The sequence below is a fragment of the Mobula birostris genome, chromosome 1 (genome assembly GCF_030028105.1).
Source record: "Mobula birostris isolate sMobBir1 chromosome 1, sMobBir1.hap1, whole genome shotgun sequence".
Taxonomy (NCBI): Eukaryota; Metazoa; Chordata; class Chondrichthyes; order Myliobatiformes; family Myliobatidae; genus Mobula; species Mobula birostris.
In genome coordinates, this window is record NC_092370.1 from 228,086,737 (window position 1) to 228,112,034 (window position 25,298).

General features: G+C 41.3%; 1 protein-coding gene across 2 annotated transcripts in view; it reads left to right on the forward strand.

The window, feature by feature from the left end:
- ston2 (stonin 2) overlaps positions 1–25,298 on the forward strand; it is a 148,608-nt gene that overhangs the window by 29,963 nt on the left and 93,347 nt on the right. For both annotated transcript variants that reach the window (XM_072273103.1, XM_072273095.1), the window contains one exon: positions 19,782–19,931. In XM_072273103.1, coding sequence (XP_072129204.1) covers positions 19,782–19,931 — 150 coding nt within the window. The remainder of the gene's footprint in view (positions 1–19,781; positions 19,932–25,298) is intronic.

A 25,298-nucleotide genomic window follows, 5' to 3' on the forward strand; every position in this document is an offset into this window, starting at 1 on the left:
AAATATTTTATGTATTGTTACGTACCCCGTAACTGGGTTGCTAAACCAGCAGAAATGGAACGCTCGTTGGAGTCAGCGATTACTAGGAACTAATAAAGTTTTATTAAAGAAATAAGTAATACAGTACTCTAATCGTAAGGATATAAATGTAACAGGTTAGCAATGATAATACACACATATACACAGAAATAGGGTAATAGGAATCAATCAAGTTCTATCGCAGTCTGGGGGTAAAATGATCAGTCTTAAGTGAAGCAGAGTTCAGTTTAGTGCAGTTCGAAGTAATCGCTGTTGTTGTACCGTTGGGGAGAGAGAGGCAGTTGGTTTCAGGCAGACCTTTTGATGTTTTCGCAGTTGGTTTCGGGCAGACCTTTTGATGTCTCCTAATCCCGCTGTGGTCACCGACTGTGACCTTTCCATTCCGGATACGATCGTTCGTCTGCGGTGAACCTGGCACCCAGGCAAGGGCGGACACACACCCAGGTTCCCACCGATCGTACCTTTACACCCTGTGAGCATCTGATCGGTTCCCGCGAACCGGTCCTCCAAACTCCCACCACTTGTGGGGGCACACTGCTTTGTCCAGGGTCTTGTGGCGTCACACATGACACCCCTAACCCTTAAAAGGATTTTTACTGGGGTAAAAATTATGGGCATGAATGCACATTATAAGATACACACTAATATACAGGTAGTCATCAACTATTTGGCTAATACATCTGTTGCTAGGGAGAAGGGTTTTGAAAAGTCAGGCGCATTCAATACAGGGTGGTGACACAGAATCACCTTCAGACTCTTGAAGGCTTGTTGACAAAGATCGTTCCACACAAACTTTGCATTCTTCAGCAAGAGCTTGGTCACTCCAGACCACTAAATCGTCAATATACGCTTCTGCGTTCTTTAACCTTTTTATCACTGAATTAATCATCCTTTGGAAGGTCCCTGGGGCGTTCTTCATGCCAAAAGGTAAAACATTATACTTGTATAACCCGGATGGAGTGACAAATGCTGAGATTTCTCTAGCCCAGTCGGATAAAGGAACACACCAGTACCGTTTTAGCAAATCGATCTTTGTGGTGTACTTAGCTCTCCCCACTTTATCGATGCAATCGTCTACCCTTGGGATGGGGTAAGCATCAGTTTTTGTGATGGCGTTCACCTTTCTGTAATCTGTACAGAATCGTATGCTCCCATCGGCTTCTGGGACAACCACACAGGGAGACGCCCATTCCGATTTGGATGGCCTAATAATACCTGTGGCTAGCGTGTGTTCAATTTCTTTCTCCACTAGCTTGCCCTTCTCCAAGTTCATCCTATAGGGGTGTTGCTTAATAGGCTGGTCTGATGTGACAGCAACATCATGTACTGTCCCCTTGCATCGCCTCGGGACATCCGGACATACATCTGCATGCCGGTTAATTAGCTTTATCAGCGGCTCGCTCTGTTCAGGGGTTAAGTGAGAGACCTTATCAGCAAAGTTGGCCAAAACAATAGAGTTCTCCAATCTGGTCGGCACCATATTTATCTTTTCAGGATGGATTTTCCCCTTATCATTTGGCACCCCAACCCCATTAATTTTCGTGATCACACCGACTAGATCTACTTTCTGATCGTGGTAAGTTTTTAACATATTAATAGGCTCTAACTGTGTCGGCTCACGTCTACAATACTCAATAAAATCCTTCCTCATGTTCGGCCAGTAAAACTCTTTCATAATCCTTTCGACTGTTTTCCTCACCCCAAAATGTCCACCGAGGGGTATCTTGTGGGCCAGGTTAAAAATCTCGTCCCTATAAATTTTCGGCACTACCACCTGGTGTACCACCCCCCATGCCTCATCTGCGGGCACGGTACTTGGTTTCCACTTCCTCATCAGTACTCCCTCCTTCACATAATAGCCCACTGGTTCCCTTTTTATTTCTGCTTCGGAGAGAGCTGTCTCCGTCAAAACCATCAGCTCCTCGTCTCGTTCCTGTGGCTGTATAAATTCCTTCCTCGCTAATGATAAATCTACCTCACTTTCTTCCGCTCCACTATGCTCCTTCTTCTCACTTTCTAACCCCTCCTGGTACAAGGCTGGTTAAAAATGTCTCAGCTAAATCTATATTCGCTTCGGCAGCCTTTCTGGACATGCGCCGAGTCACTGCGCAAACGGGATAAACCTGTGAGTCTATGGTCGGGTCCTCAGTCCTGGCAGGCTTGCTTGTCAGCTTTACTGCTGGGTACACATCTCCACCTGCAAGGTTGTGACCGAGTAAGACCTCCACGTCTTCCGTCGGTAATTTGGGCCTCACCCTTACCGTGACCGGTCCGGAGACCAAGTCACTTTTTAGGTGTATCTGGTGCAAAGGTACTGCTTCAGTCCCTTTCCCAATGCCTTTTATCACACTGACTTCCCCAGGTTTGGTCTCTGAACTAAAGTCTAACACCCTCCTTAAGAGCAATGACTGACAAGCTCCAGTGTCTCTCCAGATCCATACTGGAACTGGGGTTGACCCCTCCTTCACCGACACCAATCCGGCTGAAATAAACTTCTCGCGCCCTTCCTGAACTCTATCAGATCTCTTCTCCCCTAGCGGTTTGTTTGTCGGCTCAATACAGCCAGTCGGAACCGTCGTTTTTTCTTTCCCCGTCTCCTCCTTTGGGGCAAAACACCTGGACGCAGTGTGACCGGCTTTCCCACAATTATAGCATACGACCACAGGAGACTTCCTACCAAACTGCTTCCTGTCTTCCTTATCCTTCTCACTAGTCCCCGGCTTATTTTCTGGCTTTGACGGGGGACTTTCTCCTCCCTCTTGACTACCCTCCTGGTAGCTCTTGCTTGGGGTAAACTTTGCTTTGTGTGTTAACGCGTACTCATCCACTAACTTAGCAGTTGTGGCTAAGATTTCTGCCTCTTTCTCATCTAGATAGGGCCTCATACCTTCAGGGACACAACCTTTAAATTGCTCAATCAGTATTAGCTATAGCAGTCTGTCATAATTTCCAGTGACCCCTTTCGAGGCACACCAACGCTCACAATACATCTGCATCTCACGGGCAAACTCTAAATATGTGCAGCCCCCTGCTTCCTCACATTCCGGAATCTTTGCCGGTATGCCTCTGGGACCAACTCATAAATCCTGAGTATAGCCTCTTTCACTACATCATACCTCTGGGCATCTTCTGCTGATAATGCCGAGTAAGCTTGTTGAGCCTTCCCTTTCAGCACACTCTGAAGCAAAACAACCCACTTATCCCTCAGCCAGTCCTGACTTGTAGCGACTTTTTCAAAATGTAGAAAGTACCGATCAACATCGGCCTCCTCAAATGGGGGAACCAACCTAACCTCCTGGGTCGCCCTGAACCCTCCACCTTGGTTCGGCATTTGTCCCCTCTCTAGCGCCATCCTTAACTTCTCCAGCTCAAACTCCCTTTCCTTCTCTCTCTCTTCTCGTTCTAGCTGCCTTACTCTCTCTTCCCGTTCTAACTGCTTCTCTTCCCGTTCTAATTGCTTCTCCCTTTCTTCTCATTCTAGCTGCTTGACTCGGAACTCATGCTCGAGTCTTAACTTTTCCATCTGCAGCTGCACTGCTTCTCCACCAGATTTGCTCATAGACACCGCCTCCAGCTCCCCGTGGGGAAACACACCCTTAGATACATAATGCTCAGCGATAGCTCTGTGCATCTCCGCTCTCCTCATTGTCGGCTTCCCCTTAAAAAGATTCAACCGTTTTGCAACAGTCGCTAATTCTGATTTCCTGGCATCCTCTAATGCCTCCAAGGTTGGCGCCTTTAGAAATTCCTCAATCTCCATTTCTGCTGTTTGCCCTCTTTTTTTACTTTTGGGAATTTTAACCCAATCAATTTACCCAGTCCCAAATTTTGGTGTTCAAAATCCCGGACGAGATCCCCACTTATGTTACGTACCCCGTAACTGGGTTGCCAAACCAGCAGAAATGAAATGCTCGTTGGAGACTGCGATTACTAGGAACTAATAAAGTTTTATTAAAGAAATAAGTAATACAGTACTCTAATCGTAAGGATGTAAATGTAACAGGTTAGCAATGATAATACACACATATACACAGAAATAGGGTAATAGGAATCAATCAAGCTGTATCGCAGTCTAGGGGTAAAATGATCCGTCTTAAGTGAAGCAGAGTTCAGTTCAGTTTAGTGCAGTTCGAAGTAATCACTGTTGTTGTACTGTTATATATATATATATATATATATAGAGAGAGAGAGACGCAGTTGGTTTCAGGCAGAGCTTTTGATGTTTTCGCAGTTGGTTTCGGGCAGACCTTTTGATGTCTTCTAATCCCGCTGTGGTCACCGACTGTGACCCCTCCGTTCCAGGTACGATCCTTCTTCCGCGGTGAACCCGGTACCCAGGCAAGGGCAGACACACACCCCAGGTTCCCACCGATTGTACCTTTAAACCCTGTGAGCCTCTGATCGGTTTCCGCGAACCGGTCCTCCAAACTCCCACCACTTGTGGGGGCACACTGCTCTTCCCAGGGTCTCGTGGCGTCACACATGACAGTATACTTTATTCTACAAACTAAATGGATTCAATTTATATTTTCTAAGTTAACCATGAATATTTTCTGCTAGTGGTTGAGTCAAAATCTGGATTATTGTCACTGGCATATGTTATGAAATTTTTTGGTGGTTGAATATTTGGGAACCTGTGGCAGTGCATTATAACACTTTTAGCATCTGAGTTGACACCGCAAGTAGAGCTGCAGCCTTACAGCTCCAATGACCCAGGTTCAGTCCCGACCTCCTGAGCTGTGTACTTTCCTTGAAATTGCTTAGAGTTGTACAGCACAGAAATGTCCCTTAACCTGTCACATCCACACTGACCACTTTTGCCTGTCCATACCATCTTATTTGCCTGCATTAAATTTGTTTCACTCTTTTCATTGCCAATTCAGGTGCTTGTCTTAATATTTCTTAAACATACTGATTGTGTCTGATTCCATTTATCAGCCATTATGTTTTTTAAATCCTGAAATTCCTGCCTCTCATGGACAGAAATAGTCAATTTCTGTAATGTACAACTTTGACTCGGAGTTTAAACCTACATCCTCTTATTTTTAATACTATTTCCATGAGGAAAAAAGATTCTAACAATTTACTCTCTCTGTGCCTCATAGATTTATATAATTCTGTCCTGTCACACCTCAGCCTGCTTCACTCCTGGGAATGTAACCCCAACAACTCAATTACTCACTATAAAGTCCTCTGGCAACAGCATGGTGAATGTCCTCTCACTCTTTCTTGTGCAGCCACAAACTTGTGTGGAGACCAGAAATGAACACTGTACTCCTAGTGTTGCCCAACTTCCAGAGCACTGATGTTACCCTCTCTGTTCTCAAATTCCCTGGCTTGTCCTCGTAGCCCTCCTTAAATAAGAGTACATTAGCCAGCCTCCTCCCTTCTTTATCTCAACTCTAGCTAAGGAGGATACCAAAATTCTCTTCTAGGGCACTGCAATTTCTTTCCTAGCTTCCCATAACATCCTAGGGTATGTCAGAGAAAGCTCCCACTCAATTGTCACTTGCCTTTATTGGTGAGTAGCAAGTTTGAAATTGTTCCTTTCAATAACATTTCTACTAACTTTGATCACAAATTCAGAGTGAAATTTACAAAAGAAATAGTTCTATATAACAGCACAAAAATTGAATTTTCCAGTTCCAGGTAACCTACTCCACACCCTTCCTCTGGATCTACCCAGTTCCTCCTCCTAGCTGCACCATTTTCCCAGCCCTCATTACCCTACCTCTTTCTGCCCTTGTACCCATCACCTATCCTTTCCCTCCCACGGCTGTTCCTTTCTGTCTTGACCTCTATTATTTGTCTCCATGCTTCACCTCTCCGAACAGATTCCTTTCCCTTTACTGCCTCCATTTATCACCTCCCAGCCTCAACTGCTATCTCCACTCTTCCTTCCTCAATCTCCATATCACCCATCCTCATCTGGACATCCTTGCCAATCCTTACCCTGTTCTTCTCCTCACTTCTTTATACTGGCTATCTCCTCTCTAGCTTTCAATCTAGTTGAAAGATCCTGACTCAAATCTTACAGCTTCCAACATTTGTAGTATCTTGTGTTTGCATGCTAGGATACATTTGGTCAGATATAACTCCTTGATGAATTTCAGGACCTCCATTGCCACTAAATCTATAATGTTAATATGTTCCAGGGTATCATTGTATCATTGTTTGAACTCATTTCAATCCATGCCCCTCTCCAGGGTAGAAAAAAAATATTTACTTAAAACCTCACTTTTTCCTGTGGCTCCACACATAGATCTTCAAGGGGATCTACTCTCTCCCTATCTCTCCCTTTCCCCTTAATATACTCATAGATTCTTGTATTCTCCTTTATTTGCCAGGGGTAGTTATACCTCTCTTTGCCCTCTTAACTTCCTCCTTAAGTGTCCTCGGATATCCCTTATACTTAAAGAACTCTCTCTTGATCCCAGCTGCCTGACATAGAACACTATTTTCTGACTAGGTATCTCATTAGCAAAGATGCCTTAATCTTGCCAGTCCTATTATTCAGTCTGGTCTTGAATTCTTCCTATCGCAATTATTAAAAAAAAACTCCTAATTCCCAGATACTTTTCATGTAAGCCATCCTCTCCCATTCAACTTTTGTGAGCTACTACAGGTGTCCCCTCCTTTTCGAACATTCACTTTACAAAACCTCACTGTTACGAAAGACCTACATTAGTACCCTGTTTTCGCTTTCAGAAGGTGTTTTCACTGTTACGAAAAAAATTCAGCACGCGATAAAAGGCAGCGTGTCCCCCGAGCACCACTCTCCCCCGGATTCGGAACTGCATTGCTTTAACACGTTGCATTAAGCAGCCGTTAGCAAGGTAAGTTCTAAGGTGTCGGAAAAGCCTGAAAGAGCTCATACGGGTGTTACACTTAGCGTAAAACGAGACATAATTAAGCGTTTCGATCGTGGTGAAGGAAGTAAAGACTAAGTGAGTTTGGCTTGTGGAAGCTGACGAAGATGATGTTGAAGAGGTTTTGGCATCCCATGACCAAGAACTGTTAGATAAAGAGCTGATGCAATTGGAAGAGGAAAGGATAACAATCGAAACCGAATGCAGTAGCGAAAGTGAAGCAACTATGTGAGATTTTCGCTGCAATGATAAAGTACGACTTTAATTTTGAAAGGGCACATCGGTTTAGGGGATATTTGCAGAATGGTTTCAGTCCTTACAAAGAACTGTATGGTAGAAAAATGCGCGAGGCTCAGCAGTCAAGCAAGCCTTCCACATCAGCCACAGCAGACGACGAACCTTGCCCTTCGACATTGAGGCGGGCAGTCATAGGAGAAGATGAGCTGCCTGCTGTAATGGAAACAGATAACGAGATGACACCCCAGTGTCCCACCACCCCAACACCCAGGCCGCGGACAGATACTGTACCGATTTGCAGAGAATGCAGCAGTAGCCGGGAGGCACACAGCACATCTTTAAGAAAAAAGCCGAAATAAACATGCTAATTAATTAGGTGCCGCCCCACACGTAAATGTCGGCCCAGATCAAAGGCGATGCAATCAGCACTGATCTGGGCCGACAATTACGTGCTGGGCAGCACCTAATTAATTAGCATGTTTGTTTCAGCTTTTTTCTTAAAGATGTGCTGTGTGCCTCCCGGCTACCACTGGAGCCCTGCGTGCCTCGCGGCAATGTATCGCTTGGCGGCCTGGAGGGTGGGGGCCATTACACCACCCAACCTCCGACTCAGCCTAACACACCACCATCAGTGTGCTCAGCACTGTCCCATTTCCGGTAAGCAATACTACACTGTACATACATTATTTCTACTTTATATAGGCTGTGTATTTTTATGTGATATTTGGTATGATTTGGCAGCTTCATAGCTTAAAGGTTACTGGAGAGAGTGTTTTTGCCAACAGCGCTTGCGTGAGATTTTCTGCCGATGGCGCTTGCGCGAGATTTTTGCTACGGAGAACAGTGCAGTAATGATTGTGGAAAAGTATTTATAATTTATATAGGTTGTGTATTTATCATATCATTCCTGCTTTTACTATATGTTACTGTTATTTTAGGTTTTGTGTGTTATTTGGCATGATTTGGTAGGTTATTTTTGGGTCTGCGAACACTCACAAAATTTTCCCGTATAAGTAAAGGGTAATTGCTTCTTCGCTTTATGACATTTCGGCTTACAAACCGTTTCATAGGAACACTCTACCTTCGGATAGCGGGGGAAACCTGCATCTGATACCATCAAAGTTGGCTACCTTTCCATTCTTCACCATTTCTCCCCCTTCACCATAATTGTCCCTAACTCATTAATTAGTGATAGTCCCTGCTCAAATGCCATGGCACGTGAGAAAATTATTGCCAATTATACGCACTTAAAAACGTTTGCTGTCCCTGTCCTTGGAAGTCATCTATTATAGCCCCACCCCTGTGGTTCTTATTGTAGTTTTGACATAGGTCCTTCCTTTAACATTTTAAATTATTTTATATGTTGTTTGAATTATTTGTCGGGCAGGTGAACCATTTTTATATGGAAGTGTGACATTTTTTTTATTGTATTGATGGATCAAAAAGCTGAACTCTAGAAGTGAGGTATGAGCAACTGCTCTTAACATGGCAGCTTTTGACCAAGTATGGCACTAAAGAACCCTAGTAAATATGAGATTGTATACTGCACTCAATGCTGTTTGTGCTCATTTTGACCATAAAAACATCAACTCTCACAGGCCCGATGACCCTGTAATTTCAATCTCTGACGTTGCTGTGAAAGCATCCTTCAGGGGAGTAGACCCACAGAAAGCATCTGGCACAAATGGGGTATCTGGCCAAGTATTGAAGACCTATGCTGATCAGCCGGCTGGAATGTTCACTGGGATCTTTAACCTCTTGCTTTGCAGTCAGAGCTACCCACCTGCTTCAAGCAGGACTCAATTATATCAATACCCAAGAAGAACATGGTAACTTGCTTCAATGACAATCATCTGATAGCACTTACATCCACTGTGATGAAGTGCTTTGAGAGCTTGATGATGGAACATATCAACTTTTATCTGTTGGATCTGCTCCAATTTTCCTACTGTCACAACAGGTTATCAGCAGATGCCATTTCATTGGCCCCTCACTCAACCCTGGAACATCTGGACAGCAAAGATGCATAAATCAGGATGCTCTTCATTGACTACAGCTCTGCACTCGATACTACCATCTTCTCAAAATTAATCAATAAGCTTCAAGACTTTGACCTTAATACCTCCCTTGTGCAATTGAATCCTGGATTTCCTCATTTGCAGATCCCAGTCAGTTCAGGTTGGCAACAACATCTCCTCCATGATCTCCATCAGTACAGATACACCACAAGGCTGTATTCTTAGATCCCTGCTTTACTTACTTTACAATTATAACTGTGTGGCTAAGCACAGCTCCATTGGCATATTTAAGATTGCCGATGACACCACTGTTGGTCAAATCAAGGGTGGTGATGGATCAGCACATAGGAGGGAAATTGAAAATCTTGCTGAGTAGTGCTACAACAACCACCTCTCACTCAGTGTCAGCAAGACCAAGGAATTGATTATTGGCTTCAGGAGGAGGAAACCAGAGGTCCATGAGCCAGTCCTCGTCAGGGGATCAGAGGTGGAGAGGGTCACCAACTTTAAATTCCTTGGTATTATAAGTTCAGAGGATCTATCTTAGGTCCAGCACATAAGTGCCATTATGAAGAAAGCACGTCAGCACTTTTACATACAAGTTTGCGAAGGTTTGGCATGCCATCTAAAACTTTGACAAACTTCTATGGATGTGCGGTGGAGAACATATTGACTAGCTGCATCATGGCCTGGTGAGGAGATACCAGTGCTATTGAATGGGAAAGCCTGTAACAGGTAGTTGATACGGCCCAGTCCATCACAGGTGAAGCCCTCCCCATCAGTGAGCACATCCACATCGGCTGATGTCGCAGGAAAGCGGCATCCATCATCAGGGATCCACACTATCCAGGCCGTGTTTTCTTCTCTCTGCTGCCATTTAGAAGAAGGTATGGGAGCCTGAGAACCACACCACCATGTTTGGAAATAGTTACTACCCACTCAACCACCAGGCTCTTGAACCACGGGATAACTTCATTCAACTTCACTCGCCTCATCACTAAACTGTTGCCACAACCTATGAACTCACTTTCAAGGATTCTTCAAGGAAGCCCAAAAGAACCCATTTTTTTAAAAAAAAAGGTTGACAGCCACCATCCAATGGGCAGAGGGAGAAAAAAAAACAAATTGTGCAAACAACGAAATTAAGCAAAAAGCATTTAGAACAAGAGTGAGTTCTTAGACACAAAGCTCTGAGCAGCTGGACCAGACCAGGCCACAGCCTCAGCCTCAATTTAGTGCATAGCGGAGTAATCATTGCAGTGCCCTCAGACAAAAAGCCTGGAGCAGGCCTCAGCCTCAGTGTAGTGCGGACAAGAGTAAATGTGCAGAACCAACCCAACCCTCGCCTCTGGTTCTGATTCCCTGCCTTTTCAATCCACCTGGCCCGGCATTTAACTCATCCAAACTTTGGGTCATTCCTTGCTCTAAGACCAGGACCGTGTTAATTGATGCACTCTGTGCCTGGACCCCGCCACCACTTTTCAGTCTGTACCTGACCTTTCCAAATTGGCCTGAGTGCTTAGCTCGATCAAACCTCACTTTCAGTTTAGGTGCATGGGCCTCAAATCTGCCTCTCCTCAGCTCTGACTGCTCCCTCCACTCACCTTGACTTCGCCTCGACCTCACCCTGACTTTGCCTCGCACCCCGCACGCTCTGACCCTCAATTCAGCCTTGCTTTCACTTGCCTCTTCATTGTTTACCATAATTTTTACGGAAGAAGTGTTAGTAGTAATTTATTTAGTTACATTCTTGTTTTTCTAACCACTGGTAAGTAGTCGCTTGCCTTTAGTAGTGCCTTCTTAAACTGGAATTATGAGATCTTCAACTCGTGTTCTCAATATTCATTGTTTATTTATTCATTTATTGTTATTTCTTTTATTTCCTTTTGTATTTGCACAGTTTGTCTTTTACACATTAATTGTTTGTCCTGTTGTGTTTCTTGTATTTACCGTGAATGCCTGCAATAAAATAAATCTCAGGGTTGCATATGCTGTCATATGTACTTTGATTATAAATTTTGAACACCCAAGCATGGATAAACAAGTAGCATATAACATTCATGCTTTAGACTTGCTGGGCAGTGGCTGTTTCAAACAAGTCTGTCGAATAACCTACCTTTGTCATTCATGGCACTACCATCACTAAGTTCTCCTGCCATTGACATCTTGGGGGATTCGCCATTGATCAGAAAACCAACTGGTTCAGTCACATAAATTCCGTAGCTATAAGCATAGCTGGAGTATCCTGCTGCGAGGTGACTTACCTCCTGATATCCCAGTGTATTTTCCCAGAATTTACAAATCACAAAGTATTCTCTACTTACTTGTCTGGATGAGTGCAGCACTAGTACATTCAGGAAGCTTGACATCACTCGGGACACAGAAGTCCCTGCAGAGGACTGCGAGAACAGCTGAGAGGATCGTGGGGTCTCCCTACCATCCATCAGGGACGTTTATCAGGAGTGCTACATATGCAGAGCTATTAAAATTATTAAGGATCCCAGCATCCTCTTTGACTTTCTACCATCAGGCAGGAGACTCCGATGCATTAAAAACCAGAGCGATTAGGATGGGAAACAGTTTCTTCCCTCAGGCCATTTGGCTTCTGAACTCCCTGCCACATCCTACTCAAAGTGTCACTGGTTAATCTGTCCTGTACCTTTATGCACTTTACTTTGTTATTTATGTGTGATTCGTCTGTAGATTTTATCCTTGCCTTCATAAGTTATTGTGTGTTATACGTACTACTGTGCTTTAGGCTCTGGTTCGGAGAAAAGTTGTTTTGTTTCTATATACATTACATGATTATAAACATTATATACATGTATATAGTTAAATGACAGTAAACTTGATTTGACTTGACACACAAGTTCGCTTAACTTGCACTACTTCCATCTCCTGAAACATTCATTCCCTCTGTCACCAATGCACATTGGCTGTAATGTGTAACATCTGAAAAAAACCTGTTGCAGCTACTTGTCCAGCATCTCACAAGCCTATGAGTTCTGCAACAAAGAAGGACAAGCACAGCCTAGGAACAGCACTTTCTGTATTTTTCCTTCCAAATTGCAAACCAATTTGATTTTAAAATGTGTCTCTGGTCTCTCACTGTCTCTTGGTTTAAATCTTGGAAATTCCTCACTAACAATGCTGTGGAAGCACCCTCACCAGAATGATTGCAGTAGTTCAAGCATGTGGCTTACCATCAGTGTCACAAAGACCGCTAAGATCATTAGCAAGGTTGGCCTTGCTAATGCTGTCAAGATGATTGAAAACTTAATAAAAATGAAATAAAAAGTAAAAAGTGAATTTGAGCCTATATCTGACTTGGTATCTTCACAATAGTTTTACAAATATATTCAGTTAAACTTGAATGAAGTAGGAAACCTCTAGCAATTTTTGGCTTTAATTAAATGTTGCTGACAATTTGTTGCATACTTACAAACGTGTGTTAATGGTGTTTGGAATCCACAGGCATGAGAATGACATTAATATTAAGCTTCCACTTCTTGTAACATTATTGATGGAGCTGAAAGGTATTCAGTGCTGCAAGTGTACAACTAAAGAGAAACACACACACAAATTTTTGGGGGAGCTGGGTAGGTCAGGCAGCATCTATGGAAATGATCAGTTATTTCAGACTGAGGTCCTTCTTCAGGACTGGAAAGAAATGGGGAAAGATGCCAGAATAGAAGGGTGGGGGGTGGGGATGGACTAGCTAGAATATGATAGATGAAGCCAGGTAGGTGGGAAAGATAAAAGGCTAGAGAAGAAGGAATTTGAAAAGAGAGTGGACCATGGGAGAAAGGGAAGGAGAAAGGTGCACCGGCGGAAGTTTATAGGCAGGTAAGGAGAAGAGGTAAGAGGCCAGAGTGGGGAATAGAAGAAGAGGCAAGAGGGAGGGATTTTTTTTTACTGGAAGGAGAAATTGATGTTCATGCCATCAGGTTGGAGGAATTGAACCTCAAGAGAAAATTGTTCTTAGTCTGTTTGCTATAAAATCAGATCCATTGCGTCTGCATCATTTATAGAGTACCAATTCTGCACTGATCACATTTTTATTGTCCCCACGCTCCATCATCTTTCTTAGATTCTACCATCCACTTGTACTACAAAGCACAATTTGACAGTGGAAATTAACTTACTAACTTCGTTGGGTGTGGGAGAAAACCAGAACATCACCTTGGGATAAAGAAACGTTGCAAGGAACAGAAATGTATATATTTATCATTTAGAAAGCTGAAATCAGATGGGCCCTTTGAGGAATATAAAGGAGGCAGAAAAGAATTTAACAGTGAATCGGAGAGGCCGAGAAGGGCCATTAAATGCCCTTGGCCAGTAGGATTAAAGAGAATCTCAGGGCATCTCATTCAGGAGGACATTTATGCCTAAAGTCAGAGGAAGGTGTGAGGTAATAAATAATATGTACTGTACTTCACTTCGATATTCACCAAGGAAATAGACATGGGGGATTCAGAGATCGGGCGGGGTATACAAAAATCAAAGACATCTTGAGATCAAGAAGGAAGTGGTGTTGCATATAGTGGAAAAAACATTGTGGATAAATTCCCAGATCTGGTGGGGTCTATACTTGTTATTGGGAGTATAACAAGTACTTATAACACCTGCCTGTCCTTCCTGACATCCTTACTGCTCACTATCTTAGATTTATTTCTGTTTTCCCCCTCCTCCGCTCTATCATTCTGGTTCCCATCCCCCTGCCAAATTAGTTTAAACCCTCCCTAATAGCTCTGTTAAACCTTCCCGCCAGGATATTGGTCCCCTTCGGGTTCAGGTGTAACCCGTCCTTTTTGAACAGGTCATACTTCCCCCAGAAGAGATCCCAATGATCCAAGAATCTGAAGCCCTGCCCCCTGCACCAGTCTCTCAGCCACCATTCATCTGCCTGATCCTACTATTCTTGCCCTCGCTAGCATGTGGCACTGGTAGCAATCCCGAGATTACTATCCTGGAGGTCCTGCGTCTCAGCTTCCTTCCTAATTCCTGGAAATCTCTCTTCAGGACCATCTCCCTTTTCCTATCTATGTCATTGGTACCAACATGTACCAAGACAGCTGGCTGCTCGCCCTCTCCCTTCAGAATATTCTGGACCCGATCCGAGACATCCCATACCCTGGCACCTGGCAGGCAACACACCATGCGGGTATCTCTATCAGGCTCACAGAATCTCCTGTCTGTTCCCTTGACTATGGAATCCCCTATGACTACTGCATTCCTCTTCTCCCTCCTCCCCTCCTGCACAACAGCGCCAGGCTCAGTGCCAGAGACCTGGTCTCTGTGGCTGTCCCCTGTCAGGTCACCCCCCTCAACATCATCCAAAATGAGATCCAAAACTAACCCACAAACCTAAATTAAATTTTACTGAATTTGTTTATCTCATTATATATTATTACGATTATTGTTTATAAGATACTCCCTTTTATATAATCCATGGATTGTCACAAAATTGTAATTCCACTATGGTCTTTAAAAAAAATTTTGAAAATGGAAAACTAATTTTATGGTTTCTAATGGGTATTGAACAGTAGTGATCTCACCTTTTTACAATGTGAAAATGGCCTTCCAGTTGCTGACATTAAACAATCCACATCTCTGACCATACCCTCTCTGGTTAGCCATTATCAATGTTCCTGTGCTTTAGAATTGTTCAATGACAGTTTTGTGCCTCTTGATTTACTAGTGCAGCAGTTATAATTAAAAATGTTGATATTAGTTACAAACCTAAGATCATTTACCTTATTTCTTCTTTTGAAGTATAACAAGAAATAAGAATTCAGAGAAATACGGTATATTAAGATTAAATAATTTCATTGTGAAGATGAGAATGTTAATTTCAATTGAATACTGAATTACAATGCTGATTGGTTAGAATTGGAGAATTTCATGACTCAGGTTAAATTAAAAGCACGTGAAAAGAATGTTCTTTGGCTGAATTCACATGAATAGCATAAACTGGCAGTAGGTAATCCTCTCTTGATCATTCTTTAGCAATTTCATTATTTTCTAATCCTTTGGGAAACCCTACGTAGGTTTTGTTTTGGAGGTAACATAAACATTCAAGTCAGTGACCCAGTGCTTCATTACTAGTTTACTGGAACTACCATAATTGCATAACTTGCATTCTTCACAGATCACTGGCAACAACTGGGCCGTTTCTGTGGGAGTTATCAAATAACATACAAAATAATAGCTAGTTGTTTTAGTGGAGAAGGTCATCCAATGTGTTTTGAGGAATTATTGTCCAGCCCTGCTGAAAGATTTCTTGAGCATTGTAGTGAACTCCAGGCAATGACTTTAATAGTAGACAAACAATAAACTCTCAAATATCTTTTTCTAGCTAGCTTAGACTGAGTTCCTCGGGTTTTCATTTGGAGCTGCAGCATCCTCTACTAAACATTTCTTTTGATAGGAGAGAGAACATTTTGGCAGACTCATGAAGCAGCTGTTAAAAGATCATAAGTGTCATGTTCAGAACCTGAAAGCCATACCAGAACTTGCACCAAGTAGAAATGCCTTCCCTACCAGGACTAGTTGCCTCATGCAGGAATTAAACATTTTTCTCTGGTTTTGCTTATGAGTTAAGAACAGGACACACTATCCCTTCAGCCAGCTTTGCAAGTCAGTAAGATTATGGCTCAGCTGATTGAATCTCAACTCTGCCTTAATGCCTACTCCCTTTCTTATCAAGGATTTGTCTAAAAAAGAATTTTAAAGAAAGGTTTCTTCTTTTATTTTAAAAAAAGGTTCTTGCTGCTGCCCTTTTAAGCAAGAGAAAGCCGAAGACTTGCTTTCTGAGAGGAAAAAAAAAAGCACAATCTGTCTCAAATGAGAGAAAATCTGCACATGCTGGAAATCCAAGCTTCACACACAAAGCACTGGAGGAACCCAGCAGGGCAAGCAGAGTAAACAGTTGATGTGTCGGGCCAAGACACTTTGTTGACTGTTTACTCTTTTCCATCAATGCTGCCTGGTCTTCTAAGTTCCTCCAGTATTTTGTGTGTGCTGCACCATCTGTCTTAATCTACATTTCTGACTACAGCGTAAATTTATTTGTTGATAATAATAATCATTGATAAATTTATTATTAAAGTATATATGTCACCATAAACTACCTTGAGGTTAATTTTCTTACAGACATTCACAACAGAACCAAGAAATACAATAGAATCAATAGTTCCAATAATTTGCTCACAATAATTTCCCTAATTTGTAATTTTCGTGACTTGCTCCCTCTCTTCCAATTCCTGATTTACAGCTATTTGTGATAACAAATGTACCCTTTGCCAGGGCAGTGACCCAATATGGAGCCAAGAGCCAAATGTCACATTCATTAGGTGACCAGTAGAGGATTATTTATCATTGTGCACATGACCTGGAGTTTCTGATGATAAACTAACCCATAACTACCTTTTTTTTTAAACCTTCAAAGTAAATTGTAAACACGAGGAATTCTGCAAATGCTGGAAATTCAAGCAACACACATCAAAGTTGCTGGTGAACGCAGCAGGCCAGGCAGCATCTCTAGGAAGAGGTACAGTCGACGTTTCAGGCCGAGACCCAAGTAAACTGTATACAGTAATCACCCTATAGTTCTTCTTATATAGTAGCAGCTCCATTCTCTATTTTTATCTTAAGATTAATTCCCTTCTTTGTCCATGTTCCATCAAGGACTTAAACATGTATATGTTGAAGTTTGCATTTCAGTTTCATTTTAAGACAGATAAAGGATAGATTTTTAATGAGTATAGAAGTGAAGTATTACTAAGGGAAGGTGGGAATGTGAAAGGAGGCCAAAAGTGAATGAGCCTTGATCTTACTGAAAGGTGGGGTTGAGGGGCTCAGCGAACTTTTCCTGCTCCTAGCACATAGAGGGAGAATGTTCAAATTGTCTGTTGATACGGGTGGCAGAATTGAACCCAAGTCACAAAAGCAAAAAGGTATGCATAACCTAAAATGCATGTTGTGTTAACCTACAAAGTAGTAGTGTATATTTTAAAACCAAGTTATCATGATTTTGAGAAGCAACAATACTTTCTCTTTGTATTGCTGAATTTATTTCTTAATTTGTCTTTAAAAGGCCTTAAATAAATCATTATATGATTGTTGATGTCTTCAATGGCTCTTCATCTTGATGACAGGTTACTTGATTGTGGGAAGGGAAGTATCATAACATGATTCAATCCTACAGATCAAGCACCAACTTGGAATTTGTTTTAAAATAAAACTTTTGGCCACTTCATTAACTATAAGTGAGACTTTGATATTCAAAAGCCTTGCAATTGGTTCTTTTCAATTACTTTTTTTCTCTCCCCTTGTTTTCGAGTCTCCATCATACTCTGCCTAGTGCTGTGCAGTATGTTCTTACCGTGCACTGTGCATAGAAACAACGAAGGGCCTAATGCTGGTTTCTGATTTGGGAGAAAGATGAGAAATAGTTGAACTTTATTTGAAAAGAAACCATTTGAGATGTCATCTTGTTGGTTTATTAGATGGTTAAAGGAATAGAAATTATAGATCTAGAATAATAGAGCTTTTTGATCTGAAAGATATCAATTTAAACCACTGCAAAAATAAATGTTTTATTCAGTGATGAACAATTAGACTATTTGCACTTCTGGTACAGTATTTGGTAAAAATCCCTGATTTAAGAATAATTGTATGCGATAGGGGCTGCATTGATGGGATGTAGTGAATGACTTTCCTTGTCAGTGTCTCTCAGATACATTGAATTGGATTGACTTTATTTCTTACATCATTCGTATACGAGGAGTAAAAATCGCTGTTATGTCTCCTTCTAAATGTGCAATGTGTAATTTATAGTAATTTGTAATGAATGATATGTACAACAGGACAGTCAATATAGCATAGAAATACAACTGTATCAGCGTGAGTTCATCAATCTGATGGCCTGGTGGAAGAAGCTGTCCTAGACCCTGTTGGTCCTGGTTTTTATGCTGTGGTACAGTTTCCCGGATGGTAGCAGCTGAAACAGTTTGTGATTAGGGTGACTCGGGTCCCCAATAATCCTTCGGGTCCTTTTTACACACTGAATAGTGGAAAGTTCGTGCTGGGCTGTCCACACCATTCTCTGCCAGGACCTGTGATTGAGAGAAGTACAGTTCCCATACTAGGCAGTGATGCAGCCAGTCAGTATGCTCTTAATTGTAATCCCTATAGAAAGTCCTTAAGATTTGGGGACCCATACTAAACTACTTCAGCCTTCTGAGGTGAAAGGGTGGTGGTATGCTTTTTTCACCACACTGCGGGTATGTACAGATCATGTGAGATCCTCAGTGAGGTGGATGCCGAGGAACTTAAAGCTGTTCACCCTCTCAACCCCAGATTCATTGATATCAATAGGGGTTAGTCTGCCTCTATTCCTCCTGTAGTCCACAACCAGTTCCTTTGTTTTTGTGACATTGAGGGAGAAGTTGTTTTCTTGACACCACTGTGTCAGGGTGATGACGACTTCTCTGTAGGCTGCTTCATCATTATTTGAGGTAAGGCCAATTAATGTAATGTCGTCAGCAAATTTAATTAACAGATTGCATCTGTGGGTGGTGACACAGTCATGGGTATACAGAGAGTAAAGGAGGGGCTTAGGACACCTGTGTTGAAGATCAGAGAGGCAGAGCTGAGGGGGTCGACTCTTGCCATCTGCTGGCGATCAGACAGGAAGTCCAGGATCCAGCTACACAAGGCAGGGTGAAGTCTGAGGTCTCTGAGCTTCTTGTCAAGCCTGGAGGGAATTGTGATGTTAAATGCTGAACTGTAGACCCAAGAACAACATTCTCATACAAGCATCCTTCTCCAGATGTGTAAGGACAGTGTGTAGAGCTGAGGCTATTGTGTCATCTGTTGATCAGTTGTGTCAGTAGGCGAATTGTAGGGGGTCTAGCATGCTGCAGATGTAATCCTTGGCCAGTCTCTCAAAGCATTTGCTAGTTAAGGTGAGCGTGACAGGACGCCAGTCATTCAGTCATATTACCTTGGTCTTTTTAGGTACAGGAACAATGATGGATGTTTTGAAGCAGGAGGGCACTCTACACTGGGAGCAGGAGAGATTAAAAATGTAATCACACCTGCTAGTTGTGCCACGCACATCCTGAGTACCCACCCTGGGATGCCATCCGGTCCCGCAGCCTTGTGACTGTCCACTCATTGGAAACACTTGCATACTTCAGCCTCAGAGATGACTAAGATGCAGGGGTGGCTCTCCTCAGGGGTTCCATGTTGGTGATATCGAACTGAGTATAAAATATATTTAGCTCATCTGGGAGAGAGGCAGCAATGCTGGTAGCATCATTGCGCTTAGCTTTGAAGTCCGCGATGGTGTGCAGACCTTGCCATAAGCTGCGTGTGTTATTGGTGGAGAGTTGTCTGGATCTTGTCCCTGTATTGTAGTTTCGCTGCTGGTGACTTTGCGTAGATCATAGCTGCATTTTTTGCGTTCCATCACCTCAATGTTCCACTTAAATCGATGCCTAGTGGCACACAACAGGCCTTCTGTTCTCACTATTAAAGTAAAGTACTGCAGTTTTAGTTGTGGAAGAAATGCACCTTCTTGACAACTTTAAAATTCTTTTATATTGATTAGGTTCAAAAGAACCTCCTACTTCAGAAGAAAGCTGGACTACTCAATCTGAGGAGCCCAGCAATCTGAGTTTGGCTGTATCCTACACAGATCTGCACTCGATTGAAACAGAAGATTTGCCCAGTAACAGTATTTCCAGACCTGACTCTCCAGGTAAATCCAAATTTTATCTGTATTAAAAGGCTGTATTTTATCTGTATTTTATCTGTTTTATTTTACCCTTTGTGATGAGTTGCATTATGTAATATGGATTCAGAAATAGGTGGTTTTAACCAGTACTACTGAACATCCAGATCAAATTGCTCTCAAATCTGGCTATGTGGAACATCTTGCCTAATGTTGGAAAATACCTACAAAATATCTCACTGTGTCTGTTAACAAATGTGTTTGGATGCAAGAAAATGAAAAATTTTGTAAATTAGTCTGGACTATGTTTATACTGTTGCACTATGCATACTTTGGTTATGATTTTAATTTAAAATATTTTTTTCTTAAGTGATTTTTCTGGTATCAGTTTTGTAACTTTCTGCTATTGATATTATACTTGAAGATGTCCTCAGAAACTCCTTTGCAACTTTGTACAGAGTGGTAGAGTGTGAAGAATAGTTACACTCCAAAAATCACTGAATTGTGTCGAAACGGTGGTGGACAGATAATCTGCTGTTTAGATGTGTTGTGTGCAATTCTGGCAAGAAGCTACTAAGAGTGAAATTCTTATTTCTGCACTGTCTGTGGGGTTGTACCTTGGGGAAGCGGACAATCCTGACAAGTCTTTGTAACCAATTTGCTGCATCTTCTAGGAAAAGCTGATTTAGTTTTTTTTTGCAATATCCCTTATGCAGTGATGAGTAATGTTGTATCCTGATGCTTTTGTGATCCAAAAAAAGTGTTGAGAGAACAAAGAAAAGACCAGACAAAAAAGTAGTCATGGTATTCTCATACCTGACTAGACAACAATTATCCTACAAAATAGTAGATTCAAGTGACATGACACTTATACAGATAGCTCAGAAGTTTCTTAAAAAAACAGAAGCAACTGTATTGTAATTACAAACAAGCATAGGAAAGTTAGAACAACAAAAAAAATTCTACATCCCAATCCAACAGTAGCAACCTCTGAGAAATGGCACTGATCAGCAATAATCCAGAATCCAAGAAGTTGAACATGACTTGCTCAACTTCAACTGTGAGGACCATCCTATTATGTGTATGTCTGTTTATAAATGGGAATAGGCTATTTGCTGCTTCGAGCTGTGTGTGCCTTACAGTAAGATTATGTTTTAATTTTTACCTCCATGGTGCTATACTGCACTTAATGCAGATCTGTAGATTCCTTAATTTCTATTGATTTGTTGTGAAAATACTTAGTGATTTTAGAGAATTCCAAAGGAACAGTGCTCTTGGTGAACAGACTTCTTATCCTTGCCCTGAAACTGTAATCCTTAGCTTGGATATACAGAACGAAGCACTTCGCTTTACTCTGTCAAGCCCTGGAAGAGCTTTTTGTATTTTAATGAGATCACCCCAGATTACGGACTAAAACTGCTTTATTTCTCCTGATGTGACATAGTCACCAATCTAGAAACAATCTGATAAATTCTTTCATTGTAGGGCATTGGAAAGGCCATATCTAGAGTATTGCACAAGTTTTGTCTCCTTTAGCTTAGAAAAGATAGAGTAGCACTGGAGTCGATCCAGAAGAGATTCACTAGGATAAAATGTCTTATCAAAAGAGGTTAAACAGATTAACAAGTTTGATCTGTATTAATTGGAGTCTAGAAAGGGGATTAATTTTAGGGAATCTCAGGTTAGTACATGATGACATATAGGTACTTTGATAATAAATTTACTTTTAACTTTGACCATTGAAACACAAGATCCTAAGTGGGCATAGCAAGATCTTTCCCATTGGTTGGAGAATCTCAAGCAAGAGGATGTAGTTACAAAGTGAGGAGCTAGGCATTTAAGACAGAAGAATACAGAAATTTATTATCACAGAAGTTGGTGAATCTTTGGAATATTTTTCACTCGAAGGTTGTGGAGACCAGGTAATCAGAAGAATTTAAAGCGGAGGTAGACAAATGTACACAAGATTGGGGAATTGGGGGCCATGGGGATCTAGCACACAGGAGCGACTGAGGCAGGGAAGATTGAAGGTCAGGACCACAGCAAGCTTGAGGGGCTGGATGGCCTACTCATGTTAATTTTCTGTGTGTTCTATTTTGCATACTCTCTATCAGAAGCGCATTCTTCAGGAGGGAGACGAGACTTGTCAGAGTAATATATTATTCTGATGTGGTGTTACCAAGGCAAATATGCCTCTATTCTTGTACTCCAGTCACATTTTTTAAAAAAATGGCCTTCCTAATTCCTTGTTATATACAAGCATGTGTACATGGGAACTATTGTGCACCAATATATTGGCACCAAAATCAATAAAGTTTTCAGTTTTGTATGAGCAGCATCAATAAAATGATCAGCAGTTGAGGAAGAGGGGCCCCGGATAAGACTAAAACAAAGCTGCTCTACATATATCACAGGTAGAGATAAGGCCATAAGACATATGAGCAGAATTAGGCCATTCAGCCCATCGTGTCTACTCCTCCATTCCGTCATGGCTGATCCCAGATCCCACTCAACTCCATACACTTGCTTTCTCACCGTGTCCTTTGATGCCCTGACCGATCAGAAAACTATCAACTTCCGCCTTAAATATACCCACGGACTTGGTCTCCATCACAGTCTGGGGCAGGTCATTCCACAGATTTACAACTCTCTGGCTAAAAAAAAATTCCCATTACCTCAGTTCTAAAGGGTCGCTGCTTAATTTTGAGGCTGTGCCCTCTATTTCTCAATACCCCTACCATAGGAAACATCCCCTCCACATCCAGCCTATCTAGTCCTTTCACCATTCAGTAGGGTTCAATGAGATTTCTAAACCCCCCCCCGCCCCACATTGTTCTAAATATCAATGATAAACGCTTCTCATATGTTAACCCCTTCATTTTCAGAATCATCCTCATGGACCTCCTCTGGACTCTCTCCAATGACAACACATCCTTTCTGATATATGGGGCCAAAACTGCTGACAGTACTCCAAGTGCAGCCTGACTTGTGTCTTATAAAGGCTCAGCATTATCTCCTTGCTTTTATATTTTTATATTCTATTCCCCTTGAAATAAATGCCATCATTGCATTTGCCTTTTTTACCACAGACTCAACCTGTAATAAGTATAGTGGTTTAAGCCCACAGTAATGAAGGAACTGCTACTAGTTTCAAAGTTAGCATGGTGTTTGGCTTTGGGGGGGGGGGGGGTGGTATTTGTAAAAGCGTAAAAACAAGAGATTCTACAAATGCTGAACATCTTGAGCAATACACATAAAGTGCTTTAGGAACTCAGCAAATCAGTCAGCATCTATGGAGAGAAATTAACAGTCGACATTTTGGGCTGAGACCCTTCTTTCTTGAAAATCAACAAAAATACATTAAAGTAGCAAATACAGCATACCAATAATAAGAAAAGACAAAATGTTAAAACTATTATTTTTTGGGAAAAAAAGAAGGAAAAAAGAACCCCTACTAATTAAAACAAAAAAACCCTACTAACCAAAAAAAAACCTAGGGAAAAAAAAACAACCCACTGGGAGCACAACCCTGGAGCTATACGCCATACAAGCTTCCATAAAAGAAAAACATCAATCCGCCAACCAAAACCAATTACACAAGAATCAGAAGGGGAGCACCTTAATTAACTCAGATCAAATGGTAGTAGCGGGCAAAAGAACCCCACCTTTTCTCAAAGTCAAATCAAGGATCAAAGTTCAACTTCTAATTTTCTCCAAACTAAGACATAACATCACCTGAGAGAACCATTGTCTCAAAGTGGGAGCAGAGGCATCTTTCCATTTCAATAAAATAGACCTTCTGGCTAATAATGTGACAAATGCAATTACATGTTGGTCTGATATAGAAATACTGTGAATATATTGAGGAATTATACTGAACAATACTGTCAATTTATTAGGTTGTAAATTAATTTTTAAAGCTTTAGAAATTAGAGAGAAAATAGATTTCCAAAACTGTTTCAATACAGAACACGACCAAAACATATGTGTCAGTGTAGCTGTCTCAGTTTTACATCTATCACACTGACTATCAACATTAGGAAATATTATAGACAGTCTCTCCTTTGTCAAATAATAACTATGTACAATTTTAAATTGAATTAGAGAGTGACTGGCACAAATCGAAGAAGAGTTAAGCAACTTCAAAATTCGCAACCAATCCTCTGATATCAAGGTCGTATTAAGTGCTCTTTTCCAGTCTTGCTTAATCTTAAGTAAAGGATAATTATACTGTTGTAATAGTAAATTATAAATTTTCCCATTTAAAACTTTTCACTAAAGGATTCATTTTTAAAATAATGTCTAACAGGTCAGAATCTTGTATATATGGAAAATTACTTAAAATATTCTTGTAAGAAATGTCTGACCTGAAGATATTGCAAGAAACGTGTGCGAGAGAGAATATTTAGTTACTAATTTCTCAAAAGACATCAGTCGACCTTCTTGAAACAGATCCATGAAGGAATAAACTCGTTTATTCCTCCAAAGAAAAAAGGTAGGATCACTAAGTGAAGGTTTAAATAAATAGTTTCATAAATTAAACTAAAAAGGTTAAATTTTTTAAGATTAAAAAAATTACGAAAATGGTACCAAATTCGTAATAGCTGCTTAATCGTGGATATAAATTTAGAATAGAAATTTTAGCTAATTGTGAAGGTAAGGAGGTTCCTAATAACGAAGTTAAGTAAAATTGTTTCATAGCTTTCAGTTCCAAATCAACCCAAGGTGGTCCTTCATTTTTATCAGTCCAATATAACCAAGAACACATATGACGTATATTAACTGCACAATAATACATTCTTAAAATATGCAAAGCAAGACCTCCATCTTTTTTTGATTTTTATAAATGATATTTTCCAATTCTTGATCTCTTATTATTCCAAACAAAAGATGAAATAATAGAATCAACCTGATCAAAAAAACTTCTTAGTTAAAAAAATAGGAGTATTTTGAAATACTTATAAAAAAATTTTGGTAAGATCATCATTTTAACTGCATGAATTCGGCCAGCTACCGAAAGTGTAAGTGGATTCTATCTACAAAATATTTGCTTCATAAAATCCACTAAGGGAACCAAATTAGCTCTACAAAGGTCTCCATAATTTTTAATGATGATAATACCTAAATACTTGAAAGAGTCTGTAACATTAAAAGGAATATCATCATATATAGAACTACTACTACTATGTCGACTCAGGCCTGGGGGGCCGGCGTTGGGCATGATGACGGACTCTCCACTTCTCCCTCTGCCTCATCAGTGTGTTCAGTTCATCTACATTAGCTGCGCCGCAGTCTTCTAGGAGCGTGTCAACCATAGTCTTGGGAGGGTGCCCAGAGTTCAACCTCCCGTGCTTGGGCTCCCATATGATGACTAGGCTGGCAGGTAGCTTGGGG